Source organism: Anomalospiza imberbis, chromosome 17 (assembly GCF_031753505.1).
Source record: "Anomalospiza imberbis isolate Cuckoo-Finch-1a 21T00152 chromosome 17, ASM3175350v1, whole genome shotgun sequence".
Lineage (NCBI taxonomy): Eukaryota > Metazoa > Chordata > Aves > Passeriformes > Viduidae > Anomalospiza > Anomalospiza imberbis.
In genome coordinates this window covers 491,099-512,158 of record NC_089697.1, presented here as the reverse complement: position 1 = coordinate 512,158, position 21,060 = coordinate 491,099, and the positions used below count along the sequence as shown (strand labels likewise).

Here is a 21,060-nt window from a genome sequence, read left to right as displayed (position 1 = left end):
TGACAACTGTCACAAAGGCCATGGAATGTTGGGAGTTGGAGCCTGAGAACTGTCACAAAGGCCATGGAATGTTGGGAGTTGGAGCCTGACAACTGTCACAAAGGCCATGGAATGTTGGGGGTTGGAGCCCGAGAACTGTCACAAAGGCCATGGAATGTTGGGGCTTAGACCCTGGCGACAACCAACAGCTCCTGGCTATTGGGGTTTGGACCCTGGAGCTGTCAACAGCTCATGAGCTCTGGGGCTTGGACTTTGCAAAGGCCAAGGGCACGTGGATTGTGTGCTATTGACCCTGCAAAGGCCAAGAACCTTTGGATATTGGGGTTTAGACCCTGCAAAGGCCAAGGGCCTTTGGATATTGGGGTTTAGACCCTGCTAAGGCCAAGGGCCTTTGGATATTGGGGTTTAGACCCTGCTAGGGCCAAGGGCCTTTGGGCATTGCTGTTTACTCTCTGCTCGTGCCAAGGGGAGGATGGAGACCCGGCGGGTGAGTGAGAAAGCCACTGCTCTCCTTGTGCCAAGCCCAGCAGGGACCTGGGAGGGCCTGGGCTGGGCCTCGGGGAACAGTTCCCTTTGGCAATAGCAAGGGATTAACAGTTGGCTGTTCCGGAGCTGGCAGCAGCTTTGGTGCTCGCTGTGGGGACAGGTGTGGGAGGGAATGGGTGGCTCCTGGCCATCCCAGAGCACAGCCACATCTCCTCCTCCATCCTTGTCCCACTGGAGGCTGTGGGCACAAACAAGGGAGCAGCTTTTCATTGCCTTCCCCTCACCCAAATTACAGCACAGCCTCAGTGCTTCCCAGAGTCCAGAATGAGTTTCTCCCAGACATCTCTGAAATGATCCCTAGTGGCCCAGAGGAGGTCACAAGCATGATAGGAAGATGCTCCAAGGGCTGGAGCACCAGTGGCAAGGGAAAAGGATGCAAGAGTTGGGGTTGTCCAGCCTGGAGAAGGTTCCAGGGTGACCTTAGAGCCCCTTCCAATGCATGAAAGGGCTGCATGAGAGCTGGAGATGGACTTAAGCCAGAGGCCTGCAGGGACAGGACAAATGACAAAAGCTTCCCACCAAGACAGGGCAGGGATGGATGGGATATTGGGAGGGAGTTCTGCCCTCTGAGGGTGCTGAGGCCCTGGCACCCAGGCTTGAGGTTTCCCAGAGAAGCTGTGGCTGCCCCTGGATCCCTGGGAGTGTTCAAGGCCAGACTGGCTGGGGCTCTGGGCAACTCCCCTTCTGGTGCTCTTAGAAGTGATGAAACACCTTCCAGCATGTTCATTTCTGCTGCTGTCAAACTACTGGGCTGAAAATATTCCCAAGGAGGGGAGGAAGAGCTCAGCTGGAATTGCTGTGCTCTGGGACAGGCTGGGAGGCACTCAGAGGCGACTGCCTCAGGGGCAGCCATGCAGTCTGAGTGTGCTCTTCCCCGTGCTCTTGCAGGGAGCTCGAGGGCTTTCTCAGCAGGGACGTTCCTCCGGAGCCCCTGAGGTGAGTAAAGTGTGCTGAGCTGGCTGGCATTTTGAAACTGGTTCTCCATGAATGGATGCTGGTTCTTGTGGGATCAGAAAAGAGGTATCTCAGTGCTGCTTTGGAATGGGAACAGAACACCTGACTAACAGCTGGATGTGGGCTTTCAGGCGCTGGTAGGCGACAGTGACAGCATGGCCAATTCCATCATCTGCACCGACAATCCTGGGAACATCCTCTCGACTCTGACATCCACTGATGAACAGCATCCTTTTGAATTGGTTCGGGAAGCTACAGAGAACTGGGGGCGCATGCAGCGGCATTTTGATCAAATGGAGGAGAGAACTCAGAGGATCAGAAGCCGCTGCCAGCTGATAGACTCTCTGCTAGAAGAAATCAGTAGGTGAGTCTTTCCTCCTCCTCCTCCTCCTCCTCCTGCATTCCAGAAACAATCTGCTTCCAGGCCGGGGAGTTCAGAGGAGTCCCTGGTGAAGAAGTCACCTGCCTACCATGTGTAGTCCTCAGTGTGGCCCTCGAGCATCGTCCTGTCTGGTTTTTCCATGCTCTTCTGTGACTCCCAAGGCTGTCTGGGAGCTGCAGAGCCATGTTGGAATAGGAGACTCCTTCTCGCCGTGCTGCTTCCCTGAATTCTGTTCTTTAAGTGCCCCTGCCCAGCCATAGCTTCTCACTGAAAGAAGGCAGCCTCTGGAGGATTTTCCTGGGAGGGAAAGAGCAAGGTCTTCCTTAGCCCACTGCCCCCAGCTCCATCCTGGAGAGCTGAAAATGGCATTGCTGACTCTTCAGGCCTCTTGATTCTTCTGACTGAGCCTTGTCTCTGCAGTGACTGTGCAAACCTTGAGAAGTCCAGGGAAATGCTGCTGCAATGCACTGGAATCCCGGAGACAGGAGCCTTGTGTCTGCATCTGAAGAACACCAAGCAGCGGAAGGAAGCATCAGCCCAGGCCGAACAGGCAGAGCAGCAGGACAGGATGGAGGTTGGTTTTGGAAATGAGACTGGTTTTCCCTTGAAAACTCGTCTTGCCCCTTCTTCTACACTGGAGGACTTGGCTGCACTCGAGGGAGAAGACCCATTGTTGCAGAGCGAGCTGGAAGTCAAGAGGCAGTCATTGGAGGAATTGCAGCTTCAGAGGGATCTGCTGCAGCAGGAGAGGGATGATGTTAGCACGGCTCTGAACACCTTATTGCTCGGCAGCACCTGTGGGAGGGGGAGTTGTGGCAGCCAGATCAGCCCAGATGCTGTTGCTGGCAGGAGAAGATGGGCACACTGCTGTGCACACCTGGCTCAAGACGGCACATGCGTTTATGAGCCAGGGATATGCGTGTTCATCAGCAAAGTGTTGCATGCTTCTGCAAAATGTGTTGCTTTGGGCAGCCACAGAGCCTCTAAAACGGGGATCGGAGCTGGGGAAGGGTCTGGAGCACAGGTGTGACCAGGAGCAGCTGAGGGAGCTGGGGGGGCTCAGCCTGGAGAAAAGGAGGCTCAGGGGGCACCTTCTTGCCTTCTACAGCTCTCTGTGACAGGAAGCTGCAGCCAGGTGAGGGTCAGGCTCTGCTCCCAGGGAACAAGGGACAGGACAAGAGGAAACAGCCCCAAGCTGTGCCAGAGGAGGTTTAGATTGGGTGTTACAGGATAGCTGCAAGAGAAGGCTTTGTTTCTGATGGTCTCTGTCAGACAGTCTCAGTTCTGGGGAATGTGATAGGTTGGGCAAATGCACAGCAGACGTTCTGATTTGGCCACATCAGGCAGGCGTCCACAAGTCACAAAATGTCTGCTCAGCACAAGAGCCATTTCCCGGCGAGGCATCCTCTCCTTGCAGAGAGCTGCGTAGAATATGTGAGGAGGAGAAACTTAGACGAGAGTTTTGTTGTGGCAGGGGGAAATCCTGTATATTTCCCCTTGATTCAGCAAGCAAATTTGTTTTCACAAATCTTCCTGAAAATGTCCAGCAATGAAATATATCCAGATAATAATTGTGTTTCCCAAGTGGCAGTTGCAGAAGATGCAGTATTTTTGGGTGACAACACGGAGTTTGGAGTGGGGATGTTTGTTGGGAAGGAGCTGTCTGGTCCCAGGCAAGCCAGCAGGGCCTGACACAGCACTTCCAAGGTAACAGTGCCAGAGGCTTTTGGCAGCCCCGGCTATCAGAGCTGCATAGGGCAGATGCTGTGAAACTTTGAGCCCAGAGCACAGGTGCTCCTTGTCCTCTGGCTGCCTGTGAGGTGCCACTGGCTGGCTCTGCACAGGGCTCCCGAGGAAGGGCTCGAGCTGTACCTTGTCCCACTTCCAGGTTTCCCAGGAGCAAGATTCATCGAGCTGCTCTCTGGAGCAGCTGGGCCCGGAATCCTCTGGCCAAGGGCACGCACTGGCCCAGGTGTGCCGAGAGCAGGAGCTGCTGGGCCAGAAGGCTGACCTTGAGGGCCGACTGGCAGCCATGGAGTGGCTCCAACAAGACCTTTCCAGGCAGCTGGAGGAGACCAGGTAAAGGCAGGGAGCAGAACCTTTTCAGATCTATTTACATTCCATGGACAGAATATGGAAGAGTCCCAAGAACAAAAATATGCCACAATGTGAAGGTTCTTTTTCTGACACCTAAAGCCAGCAAAGCTCTCGTGAGCCTTGGGCTCCTGTTTGTGCTGCCGAGCACACTCCTGTGGGAAGTCCAAAGCAATCCACCCAGCCCTGAACTGAGTAGTAGGTAAACCATGCAGATGCTGAGTGAAACCTCAGGTTTCTCTTGGCTTTGGTTTCTTCTTCTGGGCATTGAACGTCCCTCATTCCTTACCAAGTAGCTTGACATGATCCTGATCTTCAGAACTGAAGCTTCGTCTTCAGCATTCCAGGCTCCGACCTTGGCACGTTGGGGGTAGCACACTGCCATTCAGGGGGAAGCCAGAGGCTCCTGCTGAAAATCTTGAGGGCTTTCTGCTTCCAAGCACACTCTTGAGAAGTGTGGGACAGGCCCTAGAGCTGGCTGGAGAGCAGCAGGGAAAGCTCTTTGGAATTCTCAACAGCCTCTGGGGATTCTTGCTGATTGTTGATGGGCACCCAGCTGCCAAACCTGCCAACCTCCCTTTGGATGGTCCCTCTCACTCTGTAAAGAAGGACAAGTGCCTCGGGCTACTGCCTGCTTGCCCCGCAACACTAAAATAAAGGTGGCAAGTCTACTCCATGACCTTGCAAGAGTTTAAACTGCAGTCCCTGCATTCAGGTAGTTGTTGTTCAGACAAAAGGGTGTCCTGATTTTTTACAAGTGCTGCTATGAGATGACCATGAGATTTTACTGTGTCACGCAAAGTAGTTCTGAAGCCACATAAATACAGGGTGTCTGGAAGATGATGGACCTTTATGTCCATTATCAAGAGCATTAAAAAGTCAGCAGTCAGCAAGGACAAGAGTCTGTTGTGTCCCCCTGCAGAGAAGCTTGGAAGTGCTGATGAGAGAAGGGCTGTGAGCAGAGGCTGGGCTTTTGCTCGTCGCCCCAGCCTGTTTGGACACAGCTAGCCAGTGTCATAGGTCAGGATCAGCAACTGAAGGTTTGGCTGTTGAGGCCAAGTTGGGCTGGGCTGTCTGTGCTATGCCAGGCCATAGGGAAGGCCTGGGCAGTCCCTCAGAGGGCCCTGCTCTGCTGTTGAGATGGCACAAATGTGCCTTGCCTGGGCGAATTTCCACGTGGCCCATTTCCCATACTCAGGTGTGGGGATCTTGAGCCACGTCGTCCTGGAATACCCGGCTGTGGGTGTCTGGAGCAAGCAACTCATGTCTCTCCGTATGTGCAACTCATAGGTCAGCAAAGGAGAGCCTGGAATCCAGGCTGATTGCTGCTCAGCAGCAGATATCTCAGCTGGAGACCACCAGGAACCATCTGGAGGCTCAAGTGCTCACAGTCACACAGGCCAAGGAGGTGATAGAAGGTGAGAACCTCGTGTGCTTTGTTTGTGGTGCTGCCCCTGCCTAGAGAACTAAGCACCCTGTAAAGCTGCCTCTGTCCACAGAGCTTCTGAGAAGTGGTGGGGCTGGTGGCACTGAAAGGGCCTGAGGTCAGTAAAGTCAGTAAAGACTCTGACTCTTGCTGTTGGTCGTGTTTGTAGGAGAAGTGAAGTGCCTGCAAGATGAGCTGGAAGCAGAGAGATCTCTCAGGAGGCAGGAACGGGAAGACACAGCTCAACAGCTCCTGCAGGCAGAGCAGCAGCATCACAAAGGCCTCAGGCTTCAGGGAACTGCTCAGCAACTGGAAATAAAGAAGCTCCTGCAAGACCTGGTAGGGGACAGTACACTTCTGGAGTGTCCAAGCCAGCCCTGTGGGTTGGTTTAGCACAAGCAGAGCCTGAGGGTGTGAAAGGGCAGCAATCCTCTGCCAAGGCCTCCCGCTGCTGGACCGGGCAGCAGAGGCAGCAGCTTGGACTTGGAGGTGCCTGAGAGCCCCCAGGATGGTGCTGGGACAGTAAATGCAGCCACAGCTTCAGTGAGGGCGTAAGAGGAGTTCCAGAGCAGGTTGGGCAGTGCCCACCCAAAGCGTGGCAGCCCAGGGCAGGATTGTCCCTGAGTCCCACCTGGCACGGAGCAGATGCCAGCGTGGAGCACTTGCCGGCATGGAGCAGATGCCAACAGTGCTGCTGGCTGCAGGCGTGGGAACTCGGTTCCTTTCTTGCTGTGCTTCCATGGTGGACAGAGGGATTAGCTTTGGGCTGGAAGCAAAGGGAACAGGCCCCTTGTCCCTGGTCCTTCAGTCCTTGTGACTGGGGTGTCAGGGAAGGGAAGGTGACACCTCCTTTTCTGAGCACTTGGACTCAACGCTTGGGAAGGTCTTTGCCAACAGAAGAGATTCCACGAGTCTGTGATTCTTGCACCTGCTGAGCCTCCTTTTGAATTCCATGACAGGACACGGTTTCTGGAGTGCTGTTGCCTTTTCCGGTTGGGGGTTGTGGGAGGGATGAAGCTTCACCTTTTTCAGCAGGGAGCTTGCCTGGGACTTCATCTTGCAAATTTCTCCTCCCCTCCTCAGGCAAGTGAGCGCGAAAGGCACCGTGCAGAGATGCAGGAGACGCTGGAGCAATGGGAAAAAGAGAAGGCAGAGAGAGAGCAGGAGCACAAGAAGGTGCTGTTTGAGATGAGGCAGAAAGATGCCACCCTGCTGGCCCAACAAGAAGAACTAAGGAGATTTGAAAATGCCAAGCGACAGGTAATGACTGAGAGAGGAGAACTGGTGTGATTTTTTGCAAGGCTGGAGCTGTGGGAGATGGCAGGACATGGGGCTGTGTGGAGCATGCCCTCCGTGTCTTCTACATTGAACTGGGGGAGGTGAAAGCTGAACGGGGCTGTCTTTGGGACCAGCAATGAGCCCTCTCATAGGAAGCCAGGCAGAAACATCAGCTATCAGCTGAGATCTTTGTGCTGCTCTTGTGCTCTGTTGTTCTAAGATGTACCTCAGGGTACCTTCGCTGTTCTCTTTCCGCTCCCCTTTTGGTGTGTACTGGTAGGTGTTCACAGCCAAAGTGAGTTTGTAGCTCTTTTCTTATGTGGAAACGGGGGGTGAGGGGGGTGCAGCAGCAACATTGACAAGAGAAAAATCTTTTTAAAGACTTGCCTGGAGTATTTCTGAACAGTAACCCAGAGATGTCTTCTGGGCTGTGTTTTAAGTCACTTCCTGGGAAGCTGTGTTGGCCCCGGGGCAGGCAGTGGCCCAGGGGAGCAGCAGCCGAGTGCTGTGAGAGCACGCGAGCCCATCAGTCTTTGCCTCTGCCACATGGATGCTGCAGGAGAAGTGTGAAGCCCTCTGCTCTTTCCTTCGGTGCAGGTGCTGCTGGAAGAGCAGAAGGAGAAGAGTGCTTTATCAGAGGCACTGCTCCAGACTCAGGGAGAGCTCAGCCGAGCCCACCAGCAGGTCCAGCAGCTCAGGCAGGAGGTGAAAGAGCTGCAAGAGAAGGGGCAGGTAAGTGTGAGTAGGCAGGCAACAGAGGGCAGGGCAGGGACAAGGGCACAAAAGGCAGCTCCTGGGACTGAGGAGGCAAGGGCTGCTTCAGGCCCTGGGAGCACAGAGCCTAGTAAGCTCCAGAGCTCAGCCCCAGGAAGGAAGGCTTGCAGTGGAAGCAGAGCTGGCTAGAGAAGCCAAAAGAAGCAGCTGAAGGAATGGGATTTTGAGGCAGCACGTGGAACAAGCTGAGCCTGAGGGCAGGTCCCAGGAAGTTGCTCTGCATTTTGTTGCCAGACCATCAAGGCAAATCTGCAAGCTGAGCTGCAGGAAGCTCGCAGTGAAGTCCAGGCAGTGCAGAGGAGGCACAAGGAAGAGCTACACGGCCTCAAAGAGGAAATGAATCTGCTCCTTGAGCAGAGGGAGGCTCTACAAAAGCAGGTGAGTGAAACAGCACTGGCATGGCAGCCATGCAGCGAGGGGTCTGTGGCCTTCTTGCTTTTCCATGGCAGAGCAGCAGCTGGTGGGGTGATCCCTGGGGCTGTCTCGGGCTCTGGGGGCTCCATGGCAGCTGCTCTGTAGGACACACAGTGCTCTGCTGAATCTCAGCTGCTGCTCTGGACAGCTGGGCTAGTCCTCTGGGCTGTTGGCCAGCAACCATCAGCATGGATTCCTGCTGGCCTCTCCTTGCCAGCCTTGGTTTGGGAGGTGCTTTTTCAGGTGCCCTTGGTGGTGGGCCTCTTAGAGACTGAAACAAGTTGTCCATATCCAGTGTGAATCTGGTGCTCTCAGGACAGGGAGAAATGGAAAGTCGTCCTTTGCCTTTCCTCTCAGCCTGTGCTGTGGCTGACAGTGACAAGCTGTGGCTGCAGCCCCTGACTGCTTTGTTCCCTTTGACTGGAGGTGGGAGAGTTGACATCTCAGCTGGCAGCCTCCCGAGAGTCCCGGGAAACGACTGTCCAGAGAGCCCAGCAAGAGGTGAGGGAGGCCCAGGAAGAGTCCAGGCAGAAGCTGTCGGAGGTTGAACACGTCCAGAAGATCCTGGAGGAGGCAGAAAATCTGAACAAGGAGCTGCAAGTGCATGTGGAGTCCTTGAAGAGGGAAAGGAATCGCTGGGAAGAAGTGGCTCAGCAAAATTCAGAATTGCAGGCTTCGGTGGATGTCCTAGAGAGTGAAAAAGCCAGGTAAATGAAAGCCTGTGGGACTCTGCATTGTGGTGAATGGATTCCCTCTTTGCCCTCTTTGCACCTGCCAGGGGCTCTGGCAGCATTTCCTAAGTGGCAGATTCTGAACTCTCCGTGCAGACACTTCTCCTTGTCTGGATGTTGTCTTTCATTTTCTTTACTTTTAAGACTTCAAACAGAGTTTTTCTGCAGAGAAAGGATTTGGGGGTAGCTCTTTCCCTCTAGGGGGTATTGTGTTTTTAGGTGGGTGTGTTGACACTGCCCGAGCTGCATTGTAAGGAGCTGGATACATCCATCAGCTCCACCTTGGGTCCTGTAACTTGAAGCCTCTGGGATGTGGATCAGCCTGGCCTCTGATGCTTTTTCTGGGCAGAACCATCTGAAGGCCCTGATTGCTGATCTAGGCCAGATTGCCCTCGGAGGCAGCCCAGCAACAAGAGCGGCTCTGTTGCATGGTTCCTCATAAAATGGGCCCCGGTGCCTGGAGGGCGTCTTCATTGCAAGACTTTGTTAGGTTTGTATTCACATTCCCACCTCAAAAAGAAGGTAGGGCAAGTAGGCAGGAACTCCCTGTTCTTTCAGGGCCAAAAGCAGAGTAGGCACATGCTGGGCTTTGACTGCAGGGAGAACAAACAGCCAAGTTGTTTAGACAGACCTCATCAGACAGAGGAGTTTTTCCCTGAGGTGCTGCAAGTCCTGAGAGTTTATAAAATCTGATACCGTGTAGCAATGAGTTGCTTGCTTCCCTTCTAGGCTGATAGTGTCTCTGGAGGAGAAGAACCAGCGCCTCAGAACTCTGGAAAAACAGAACCTGCTGCTGAACAATCGCGTATCTCGGTTATTTTCTGCTCTTAAGCAGGCAGAGCAGCTCTGTTCTGAGCATAGAAGACAAAGGCAGGAGCTCAACACCCAGGTAAGCTGTGCAGTGGCATCCTCTTCTCCAGGGACACACAACAGCACCTTTGCCTTGGAGGCCCCAACCTCTTTCCCCTCCCAGCAGCACGCACAGCTGCCGTCTTCTGCCCGGGGCTGCTGCTGCACCCTGAGGCCGAGGCTGGATCTGCTGTCTGCTGCCCAAGTTTTGCACCGTTCTCTCCCGGCTCCCAGCAGGAAATCTGGGAGGGGAGCAGCAGCAGACTCCTCTGGAGCCTCTGTGTCCCTCAGTTAGCAGTGTTGTCCCAGACAGAGTTGGTGCCTGTGCCGGGCACTGAGCAATGTGGGGACACAGAGGTGGCTATGGCAGGCTGGGCAGGGCACTTCCAGCGCAGCCATCTCAGCTGCTGTTCAGAGCTGCAGCCTCAAGGATGCCCATTGCCTCCCTTTCCCTCTTTTCTCTACATTGGTCTCCTTTGGAATCCTTGCTTTTCTGCCTTTTGGTTTTGGCATGGTTTTTGCCTGAAATCATTTCTTCTTTGCTGCTCTCCCTGCGGCCCACTCTGCAGCCTCAGGAGCAGCCCTGTCCCTGAGGCTCTGTGCATCCATCTTCCAGATCCAGGCCAAGCTGCTGGCAGAGATAGAGCAGACAGCTCACCAGGCAACTCAAGAGAAGCAGCTGCTGGAAACTGAGGTGTCTGAGCTGCGTGTGAGGCTCCAGAGCTCTGAGGAAAGAGCAGAGGCCATGGCCATACAGTGTAAGGACGTGGAGCTGGAGCTGAGGAAGACACAGGCTCAGAGGGACCATCTCAGAGCCCACAATCAGGAGCTGCTGAAACAGCTGGAGCAAAGTGAGCAAGGTACAGCTTCTCCTCTCCCACTCACTGCCCCATCCTGCCTCACCTGCGGGGATCTCGCTGATGGCTCGCAGAGGAAAAGTGCCCAGAGATGGCAGAGGGGAAAAACAACCAGCAGGAGATTTATCCATCCAAGTGCCAGTGAAAGCTTTTTTTTGAGAAAGATGCTGTGGCTGGCAGTGCCATCCGGCTGTGCCATGGCTGATCCCGTGCACAGCTGGAGCCTTCCAGGTGCCGTGTCTGTGCTGAGGAGCTGTAGCTGGATGCTTTAGCTCGATTCCCCCAAACTCCAGGCCCTGCCAGAGCCTCCAGGCTACTGGCCTCTCTGGAGCAGAGCTGCACAGGCATCCCCTCTCCTTTGTCTCTCTTGGATTGCTCACTCTGCACAAGGCCTAGAGCAAACACACTTTCCCATCCCTCTGAACATTTCCCCTTTCATTCCTGCTTTTTTCTCTGCCTGCAAATTTCCTTCATTTCTGTCAGCTTTGGAGCCCTTGTGGGCTCAGGGCCTGACAAACTCAGGCAGGCAGAGAAGACACTGCTGTTGTCTCTGCAGGATGCACATCAGTTTGCCTTTGCTTTGCTTTTCCCCTTCTCCTTTCTCCTGTTCCTTCCCCCTCCCTGCTGCAGATTTGTGGGAGGCAGCAGTCAAGCACACCTCTCGAGAAACTGCCCTGGAGAAAGAGGCCTGTGAAAGGCAGGAAGAGGCTGTGACTCTTCGTCAGGAGGTGGCATCTCTGCAGAGGAAATTGGAGAGCCTGCAGAAGGAAAGGATGGATGTGCTGGTGAGATTGGCAGATGCCACAAAGGGCCATTTCCTAGCTGTGTTTGCACATTCAGTTAATAGTTCTAAGGAGCACCTTTTTCCAGTTAAACTTCTCCAACTGCGTTCTTCTGAATAAGGAGGAGAAGATGTTGTAGTCATGTCAAAGCCAGAGAAGATGTTGTAGTCATGTCAAAGCCAGTTAATGCTGAGCCTGCTGATTTTCCTCCATGCTGGGCTTCTGTGCCCTAGAAGCTTTAGTCCTCAATGTCCACACTGCCTCTATGGACATTGCATGCTTTGGGGAATTCCTCGTGTCCAAACCCACGTCCAGATTCCTAAATATCTGGATCTGGAAGGAGGGGTGAGAAGACCAAGTTTGCTGTGAATAGAAAGGTGTTTGGCCTTGGCCATCTGAGAGCAGCCAGTGGGGAGAGAAGAGAGGAAAGCCAAGTGCTGATCCACACCAGGACGTGTGCCTGCAAGGGGAGAACTCGTCCTGAGTGGCAGCAGAGGATGACAGAGGGATCTGGCCATTGCTGCTCCAAGAGAGGGCAGTGGGGCTCTCGGGGATGGAGCCATGGAAACTCTACACAGCAGAGCTGGAAAACCACTGCTGTCAGCCCAAGCCCAGGGAAGGAAATGCTGGCGGTGTTTGCTCTTCCCTTCCTCCCTGATGGAGAGCACATCCTCGTGGCACTGCCTAAATCCTGCTTAGCATGGACTTGAAATCCTGGCTGCAGTTCTGGCAGCTCCTCCCCAGAGGAGCACTGGAGTGGGGCTGCAAGAGCTTGGGGAAGGGCAGAAAGGAAGCTGGGACAGGCTGAGGGAAGGAGCGGTATCAAGGGGGGAAGACCAGCAAAGGTCTGCAGCATCCCGAGGGGCAGAGAGAGAGGGGCAGCCAGTGCCTGCCCCTGCAGCAGGAGTCCAGATCTGGTCTGAAAAGCAAACCGAGGGGGTGAATGAGTGACCCTTTTTCTCCCTGTTTTGGCAGCATGGACAGGAATTGAACCAGCAGCACATGAGAGATGTGGAAGAGAAGAATGAAATGCATGCAGATGAGTTAAGATATCATAAGGAAAATACTCAAGAATGGGAAGTGGAGAGAGAAGGCGAGCAGGAAGAGTTGGAGCATGGGGCTGCTTCTTTGAAGAAATGGAGAGAGAACACCCAAGTACTGAGTGCTGCACTGAAGAAAAGTGAAATTGCCAAAGGGACTCTGATGAAACACTTGTACATCCTGATGGGAAAGTCTGGTATCCAGGAAGGCACTGGCATTGACCTTCAGTCCACTCCAGGGTCCCTGAATTATTCCAGTGCTGTTTCCCATGAGGAGGTGGGTCTCTATCCCTGTCAGTCCAGGCCTGCTTGGGTAAAGCAGCCCGGGCTGCAGCAGGCAGCCTTGTCTGTCTGCCTGGCTCCAGCCAGAGACCATTGACTGCCAGATTGTTTCCTGGCTCGCCCAGAAAGACTGCTCCAGCTCTGGAGCTTACTGTTCCAATCTGCTCCAGGCCAAAAGCTGGGCATGGGGAGCTGCTTTTCCTGTGCCCATGCAACAAATGGGGCTTTGGATTTGGTGTGGGAAGTAATGCAGCAGGTGAGCAGAGGGATGGACTAAACTGAGTGATGGACTAAAGTGGACCAATGGCTGAAAATCAGCTGCACTCCTGGTGCTTAGAGTAAATGGTATTGCCAGTTGTAGAAGATGCAGTATTTTTGGGTGACAACACGGAGTTTGGAGTGGGGATGTTTGTTGGGAAGGAGCTGTCTGGTCCCAGGCAAGCCAGCAGGGCCTGACACAGCACTTCCAAGGTAACAGTGCCAGAGGCTTTTGGCAGCCCCGGCTATCAGAGCTGCATAGGGCAGATGCTGTGAAACTTTGAGCCCAGAGCACAGGTGCTCCTTGTCCTCTGGCTGCCTGTGAGGTGCCACTGGCTGGCTCTGCACAGGCCTCCCGAGGAAGGGCTCGAGCTGTACCTTGTCCCACTTCCAGGTTTCCCAGGAGCAAGATTCATCGAGCTGCTCTCTGGAGCAGCTGGGCCCGGAATCCTCTGGCCAAGGGCACGCACTGGCCCAGGTGTGCCGAGAGCAGGAGCTGCTGGGCCAGAAGGCTGACCTTGAGGGCCGACTGGCAGCCATGGAGTGGCTCCAACAAGACCTTTCCAGGCAGCTGGAGGAGACCAGGTAAAGGCAGGGAGCAGAACCTTTTCAGATCTATTTACATTCCATGGACAGAATATGGAAGAGTCCCAAGAACAAAAATATGCCACAATGTGAAGGTTCTTTTTCTGACACCTAAAGCCAGCAAAGCTCTCTTGGGCTCCTGTTTGTGCTGCCGAGCACACTCCTGTGGGAAGTCCAAAGCAATCCACCCAGCCCTGAACAGAGTAGTAGGTAAACCATGCAGATGCTGAGTGAAACCTCAGGTTTCTCTTGGCTTTGGTTTCTTCTTCTGGGCATTGAACGTCCCTCATTCCTTAGCAAGTAGCTTGACATGATCCTGATCTTCAGAACTGAAGCTTCGTCTTCAGCATTCCAGGCTCCGACCTTGGCACGTTGGAAGTAGCACACTGCCATTCAGGGGGAAGCCAGAGGCTCCTGCTGAAAATCTTGAGGGCTTTCTGCTTCCAAGCACACTCTTGAGAAGTGTGGGACAGGCCCTAGAGCTGGCTGGAGAGCAGCAGGGAAAGCTCTTTGGAATTCTCAACAGCCTCTGGGGATTCTTGCTGATTGTTGATGGGCACCCAGCTGCCAAACCTGCCAACCTCCCTTTGGATGGTCCCTCTCACTCTGTAAAGAAGGACAAGTGCCTCGGGCTACTGCCTGCTTGGCCCACAACACTAAAATAAAGGTGGCAAGTCTACTCCATGACCTTGCAAGAGTTTAAACTGCAGTCTCTGCATTCAGGTAGTTGTTGTTCAGACAAAAGGGCGTCCTGATTTTTTACAAGTGCTGCTATGAGATGACCATGAGATTTTACCGTGTCACGCAAAGTAGTTCTGAAGCCACATAAATACAGGGTGTCTGGAAGATGATGGACCTTTATGTCCATTATCAAGAGCATTAAAAAGTCAGCAGTCAGCAAGGACAAGAGTCTGTTGTGTCCCCCTGCAGAGAAGCTTGGAAGTGCTGATGAGAGAAGGGCTGTGAGCAGAGGCTGGGCTTTTGCTCGTCGCCCCAGCCTGTTTGGACACAGCTAGCCAGTGTCATAGATCAGGATCAGCAACTGAAGGTTTGGCTGTTGAGGCCAAGTTGGGCTGGGCTGTCTGTGCTATGTCAGGCCATAGGGAAGGCCTGGGCAGTCCCTCAGAGGGCCCTGCTCTGCTGTTGAGATGGCACAAATGTGCCTTGCCTGGGCGAGTTTCCACGTGGCCCATTTCCCATACTCAGGTGTGGGGATCTTGAGCCACGTTGTCCTGGAATACCCAGCTGTGGGTGTCTGGAGCAAGCAACTCATGTCTCTCCGTATGTGCAACTCATAGGTCAGCAAAGGAGAGCCTGGAATCCAGGCTGAGTGCTGCTCAGCAGCAGATATCTCAGCTGGAGACCACCAGGAACCATCTGGAGGCTCAAGTGCTCACAGTCACACAGGCCAAGGAGGTGATAGAAGGTGAGAACCTCGTGTGCTGTGTTTGTGGTGCTGCCCCTGCCTAGAGAACTAAGCACCCTGTAAAGCTGCCTCTGTCCACAGAGCTTCTGAGGAGTGGTGGGGCTTGGTGGCACTGAAAGGGCCTGAGGTCAGTAAAGTCAGTAAAGACTCTGACTCTTGCTGTTGGTCGTGTTTGTAGGAGAAGTGAAGTGCCTGCAAGATGAGCTGGAAGCAGAGAGATCTCTCAGGAGGCAGGAACGGGAAGACACAGCTCAACAGCTCCTGCAGGCAGAGCAGCAGCATCATGAAAGCCTCAGGCTTCAGGGAACTGCTCAGCAACTGGAAATAAAGAAGCTCCTGCAAGACCTGGTAGGGGACAGTACACTTCTGGAGTGTCCAAGCCAGCCCTGTGGGTTGGTTTAGCACAAGCAGAGCCTGAGGGTGTGAAAGGGCAGCAATCCTCTGCCAAGGCCTCCCGCTGCTGGACCGGGCAGCAGAGGCAGCAGCTTGGACTTGGAGGTGCCTGAGAGCCCCCAGGATGGTGCTGGGACAGTAAATGCAGCCACAGCTTCAGTGAGGGCGTAAGAGGAGTTCCAGAGCAGGTTGGGCAGTGCCCACCCAAAGCGTGGCAGCCCAGGGCAGGATTGTCCCTGAGTCCCACCTGCCACGGAGCAGATGCCAGCGTGGAGCACTTGCCGGCATGGAGCAGATGCCAACAGTGCTGCTGGCTGCAGGCGTGGGAACTCGGTTCCTTTCTTGCTGTGCTTCCATGGTGGACAGAGGGATTAGCTTTGGGCTGGAAGCAAAGGGAACAGGCCCCTTGTCCCTGGTCCTTCAGTCCTTGTGACTGGGGTGTCAGGGAAGGGAAGGTGACACCTCCTTTTCTGAGCACTTGGACTCAACGCTTGGGAAGGTCTTTGCCAACAGAAGAGATTCCACGAGTCTGTGATTCTTGCACCTGCTGAGCCTCCTTTTGAATTCCATGACAGGACACGGTTTCTGGAGTGCTGTTGTCTTTTCCGGTTGGGGGTTGTGGGAGGGATGAAGCTTCACCTTTTTCAGCAGGGAGCTTGCCTGGGACTTCATCTTGCAAATTTCTCCTCCCCTCCTCAGGCAAGTGAGCGCGAAAGGCACCGTGCAGAGATGCAGGAGACGCTGGAGCAATGGGAAAAAGAGAAGGCAGAGAGAGAGCAGGAGCACAAGAAGGTGCTGTTTGAGATGAGGCAGAAAGATGCCACCCTGCTGGCCCAACAAGAAGAACTAAGGAGATTTGAAAATGCCAAGCGACAGGTAATGACTGAGAGAGGAGAACTGGTGTGATTTTTTGCAAGGCTGGAGCTGTGGGAGATGGCAGGACATGGGGCTGTGTGGAGCATGCCCTCCGTGTCTTCTACATTGAACTGGGGGAGGTGAAAGCTGAACGGGGCTGTCTTTGGGACCAGCAATGAGCCCTCTCATAGGAAGCCAGGCAGAAACATCAGCTATCAGCTGAGATCTTTGTGCTGCTCTTGTGCTCTGTTGTTCTAAGATGTACCTCAGGGTACCTTCGCTGTTCTCTTTCCGCTCCCCTTTTGGTGTGTACTGGTAGGTGTTCACAGCCAAAGTGAGTTTGTAGCTCTTTTCTTATGTGGGAACGGGGAGGGTGCAGCAGCAACACTGACAAGAGAAAAATCTTTTTAAAGACTTGCCTGGAGTATTTCTGAACAGTAACCCAGAGATGTCTTCTGGGCTGTGTTTTAAGTCACTTCCTGGGAAGCTGTGTTGGCCCCGGGGCAGGCAGTGGCCCAGGGGAGCAGCAGCCGAGTGCTGTGAGAGCACGTGAGCCCATCAGTCTGCCTCTGCCACATGGATGCTGCAGGAGAAGTGTGAAACCCTCTGCTCTTTCCCTCGGTGCAGGTGCTGCTGGAAGAGCAGAAGGAGAAGAGTGCTTTATCAGAGGCACTGCTCCAGACTCAGGGAGAGCTCAGCCGAGCCCACCAGCAGGTCCAGCAGCTCAGGCAGGAGGTGAAAGAGCTGCAAGAGAAGGGGCAGGTAAGTGTGAGTAGGCAGGCAACAGAGGGCAGGGCAGGGACAAGGGCACAAAAGGCAGCTCCTGGGACTGAGGAGGCAAGGGCTGCTTCAGGCCCTGGGAGCACAGAGCCTGGTAAGCTCCAGAGCTCAGCCCCAGGAAGGAAGGCTTGCAGTGGAAGCAGAGCTGGCTAGAGAAGCCAAAAGAAGCAGCTGAAGGAATGGGATTTTGAGGCAGCACGTGGAACAAGCTGAGCCTGAGGGCAGGTCCCAGGAAGTTGCTCTGCATTTTGTTGCCAGACCATCAAGGCAAATCTGCAAGCTGAGCTGCAGGAAGCTCGCAGTGAAGTCCAGGCAGTGCAGAGGAGGCACAAGGAAGAGCTACACGGCCTCAAAGAGGAAATGAATCTGCTCCTTGAGCAGAGGGAGGCTCTACAAAAGCAGGTGAGTGAAACAGCACTGGCACGGCAGCCATGCAGCGAGGGGTCTGTGGCCTTCTTGCTTTTCCATGGCAGAGCAGCAGCTGGTGGGGTGATCCCTGGGGCTGTCTCGGGCTCTGGGGGCTCCATGGCAGCTGCTCTGTAGGACACACAGTGCTCTGCTGAATCTCAGCTGCTGCTCTGGACAGCTGGGCTAGTCCTCTGGGCTGTTGGCCAGCAACCATCAGCATGGATTCCTGCTGGCCTCTCCTTGCCAGCCTTGGTTTGGGAGGTGCTTTTTCAGGTGCCCTTGGTGGTGGGCCACTTAGAGACTGAAACAAGTTGTCCATATCCAGTGTGAATCTGGTGCTCTCAGGACAGGGAGAAATGGAAAGTTGTCCTTTGCCTTTCCTCTCAGCCTGTGCTGTGGCTGACAGTGACAAGCTGTGGCTGCAGCCCCTGACTGCTTTGTTCCCTTTGACTGGAGGTGGGAGAGTTGACATCTCAGCTGGCAGCCTCCCGAGAGTCCCGGGAAACGACTGTCCAGAGAGCCCAGCAAGAGGTGAGGGAGGCCCAGGAAGAGTCCAGGCAGAAGCTGTCGGAGGTTGAACACGTCCAGAAGATCCTGGAGGAGGCAGAAAATCTGAACAAGGAGCTGCAAGTGCATGTGGAGTCCTTGAAGAGGGAAAGGAATCGCTGGGAAGAAGTGGCTCAGCAAAATTCAGAATTGCAGGCTTCGGTGGATGTCCTAGAGAGTGAAAAAGCCAGGTAAATGAAAGCCTGTGGGACTCTGCATTGTGGTGAATGGATTCCCTCTTTGCCCTCTTTGCACCTGCCAGGGGCTCTGGCAGCATTTCCTAAGTGGCAGATTCTGAACTCTCCGTGCAGACACTTCTCCTTGTCTGGATGTTGTCTTTCATTTTCTTTACTTTTAAGACTTCAAACAGAGTTTTTCTGCAGAGAAAGGATTTGGGGGTAGCTCTTTCCCTCTAGGGGGTATTGTGTTTTTAGGTGGGCGTGTTGACACTGCCCGAGCTGCATTGTAAGGAGCTGGATACATCCATCAGCTCCACCTTGGGTCCTGTAACTTGAAGCCTCTGGGATGTGGATCAGCCTGGCCTCTGATGCTTTTTCTGGGCAGAACCATCTGAAGGCCCTGATTGCTGATCTAGGCCAGATTGCCCTCGGAGGCAGCCCAGCAACAAGAGCGGCTCTGTTGCATGGTTCCTCATAAAATGTGCCCCGGTGCCTGGAGGGCGTCTTCATTGCAAGACTTTGTTAGGTTTGTATTCACATTCCCACCTCAAAAAGAAGGTAGGGCATGTAGGCAGGAACTCCCTGTTCTTTTAGGGCCAAAAGCAGAGTAGGCACATGCTGGGCTTTGACTGCAGGGAGAACAAACAGCCAAGTTGTTTAGACAGAACTCATCAGACAGAGGAGTTTTTCCCTGAGGTGCTGCAAGTCCTGAGAGTTTATATAATCTGATACCGTGTAGCAATGAGTTGCTTGCTTCCCTTCTAGGCTGATAGTGTCTCTGGAGGAGAAGAACCAGCGCCTCAGAACTCTGGAAAAACAGAACCTGCTGCTGAACTATCAGGTGTCTCAGTATCACTCTGCTCTTCAGCAGGCAGAGCAGCTCTCTTCTCACCGCGCTGGACAACTGCGGGAGCTCAACACCCAGGTAAGCTGTGCAGTGGCATCCTCTTCTCCAGGGACACACAACAGCACCTTTGCCTTGGAGGCCCCAACCTCTTTCCCCTCCCAGCAGCACGCACAGCTGCCGTCTTCTGCCCGGGGCTGCTGCTGCACCCTGAGGCCGAGGCTGGATCTGCTGTCTGCTGCCCAAGTTTTGCACCGTTCTCTCCCGGCTCCCAGCAGGAAATCTGGGAGGGGAGCAGCAGCAGACTCCTCTGGAGCCTCTGTGTCCCTCAGTTAGCAGTGTTGTCCCAGACAGAGTTGGTGCCTGTGCCGGGCACTGAGCAATGTGGGGACACAGAGGTGGCTATGGCAGGCTGGGCAGGGCACTTCCAGCGCAGCCATCTCAGCTGCTGTTCAGAGCTGCAGCCTCAAGGATGCCCATTGCCTCCCTTTCCCTCTTTTCTCTACATTGGTCTCCTTTGGGATCCTTGCTTTTCTGCCTTTTGGTTTTGGCATGGTTTTTGCCTGAAATCATTTCTTCTTTGCTGCTCTCCCTGCGGCCCACTCTGCAGCCTCAGGAGCAGCCCTGTCCCTGAGGCTCTGTGCATCCATCCTCCAGATGCAGGCCCTGCAGGACACAGTGCTGCAGATGGAGGCTTCCCAAACAACTCGAAAGAAGCAGCTGCTGCAGACGTTTGAGGAGTCTCGAGCAGGCGAATGGGCTTTGAGGGACTCTGTGGACGTGCTGGAGGCTGAGGTGTCTGAGCTGCGTGTGAGGCTCCAGAGCTCTGAGGAAAGAGCAGAGGCCATGGCCATACAGTGTAAGGACGTGGAGCTGGAGCTGAGGAAGACACAGGCTCAGAGGGACCATCTCAGAGCCCACAATCAGGAGCTGCTGAAACAGCTGGAGCAAAGTGAGCAAGGTACAGCTTCTCCTCTCCCACCCACTGCCCCATCCTGCCTCACCTGCGGGGATCTCGCTGATGGCTCGCAGAGGAAAAGTGCCCAGAGATGGCAGAGGGGAAAAACAACCAGCAGGAGATTTATCCATCCAAGTGCCAGTGAAAGCTTTTTCTTGAGAAAGATGCTGTGGCTGGCAGTGCCATCCGGCTGTGCCATGGCTGATCCCGTGCACAGCTGGAGCCTTCCAGGTGCCGTGTCTGTGCTAAGGAGCTTTAGGAGGATGCCTCAGCTCGATTCCCCCAAACTCCAGGCCCTGCCAGAGCCTCCAGGCTACTGGCCTCTCTGGAGCAGGGCTGCACAGGCATCCCCTCTCCTTTGTCTCTCTTGGATTGCTCACTCTGCACAAGGCCAAGAGCAAACACACTTTCCTGTCCCTCTGAACCTTGCCCCTTTCATTCCTGCTTTTTTCTCTGCCTGCAAATTTCCTTCATTTCTGTCAGATTTGGAGCCCTTGTGGGCTCAGGGCCTGGCACACTGAGGCAGGCAGAGAAGACAGTGCTGTTGTCTCTGCAGGATGCACATCAGTTTGCCTTTGCTTTGCTTTTCCCCTTCTCCTTTCTCCTGTTCCTTCCCCCTCCCTGCTGCAGATTTGTGGGAGGCAGCAGTCAAGCACACCTCTCGAGAAACTGCCCTGGAGAAAGAGGCCTGTGAAAGGCAGGAAGAGGCTGTGACTCTTCGTCAGGAGGTGGCATCTCTGCAGAGGAAATTGGAGAGCCTGCAGAAGGAAAGGATGGATGTGCTGGTGAGATTGGCGGATGCCACAAAGGGCCATTTCCTAGCTGTGTTTGCACATTCAGTTAATAGTTCTAAGGAGCACCTTTTTCCAGTTAAACTTCTCCAACTGCGTTCTTCTGAATAAGGAGGAGAAGATGTTGTAGTCATGTCAAAGCCAGTTAATGCTGAGCCTGCTGATTTTCCTCCATGCTGGGCTTCTGTGCCCTAGAAGCTTTAGTCCTCAATGTCCACACTGCCTCTATGGACATTGCATGCTTTGGGGAATTCCTCGTGTCCAAACACACGTCCAGATTCCTAAATATCTGGATCTGGAAGGAGGGGTGAGAAGACCAAGTTTGCTGTGAATAGAAAGGTGTTTGGCCTTGGCCCTCTGAGAGCAGCCAGTGGGGAGAGAAGAGAGGAAAGCCAAGTGCTGATCCACACCAGGACGTGTGCCTGCAAGGGGAGAACTCGTCCTGAGTGGCAGCAGAGGATGACAGAGGGATCTGGCCATTGCTGCTCCAAGAGAGGGCAGTGGGGCTCTCGGGGATGGAGCCATGGAAACTCTACACAGCAGAGCTGGAAAACCACTGCTGTCAGCCCAAGCCCAGGGAAGGAAATGCTGGCGGTGTTTGCTCTTCCCTTCCTCCCTGATGGAGAGC

The 21,060-nt window shown here is 54.2% G+C and overlaps 1 protein-coding gene across 1 annotated transcript; it reads left to right on the top strand.

Moving 5' to 3' along the window:
• Nucleotides 1-472: 472 nt before the first annotated feature.
• On the top strand, nucleotides 473-20,562 carry LOC137484405 (centrosome-associated protein CEP250-like). Its single transcript, XM_068208279.1, has 28 exons — nucleotides 473-487; nucleotides 1,435-1,482; nucleotides 1,632-1,864; nucleotides 2,303-2,456; nucleotides 3,771-3,961; nucleotides 5,267-5,394; nucleotides 5,572-5,741; nucleotides 6,486-6,662; nucleotides 6,961-6,975; nucleotides 7,278-7,412; nucleotides 7,689-7,832; nucleotides 8,295-8,575; nucleotides 9,329-9,488; nucleotides 10,065-10,308; nucleotides 10,936-11,090; nucleotides 12,063-12,404; nucleotides 13,062-13,252; nucleotides 14,551-14,678; nucleotides 14,857-15,026; nucleotides 15,771-15,947; nucleotides 16,246-16,260; nucleotides 16,554-16,688; nucleotides 16,965-17,108; nucleotides 17,571-17,851; nucleotides 18,605-18,764; nucleotides 19,341-19,644; nucleotides 20,272-20,426; nucleotides 20,482-20,562. The coding sequence occupies exons 1-28, from the start codon at nucleotides 473-475 to the stop codon at nucleotides 20,560-20,562; spliced, it is 4,533 nt and encodes a 1,510-aa protein (XP_068064380.1).
• The last annotated feature ends 498 nt before the right edge of the window (nucleotides 20,563-21,060 follow it).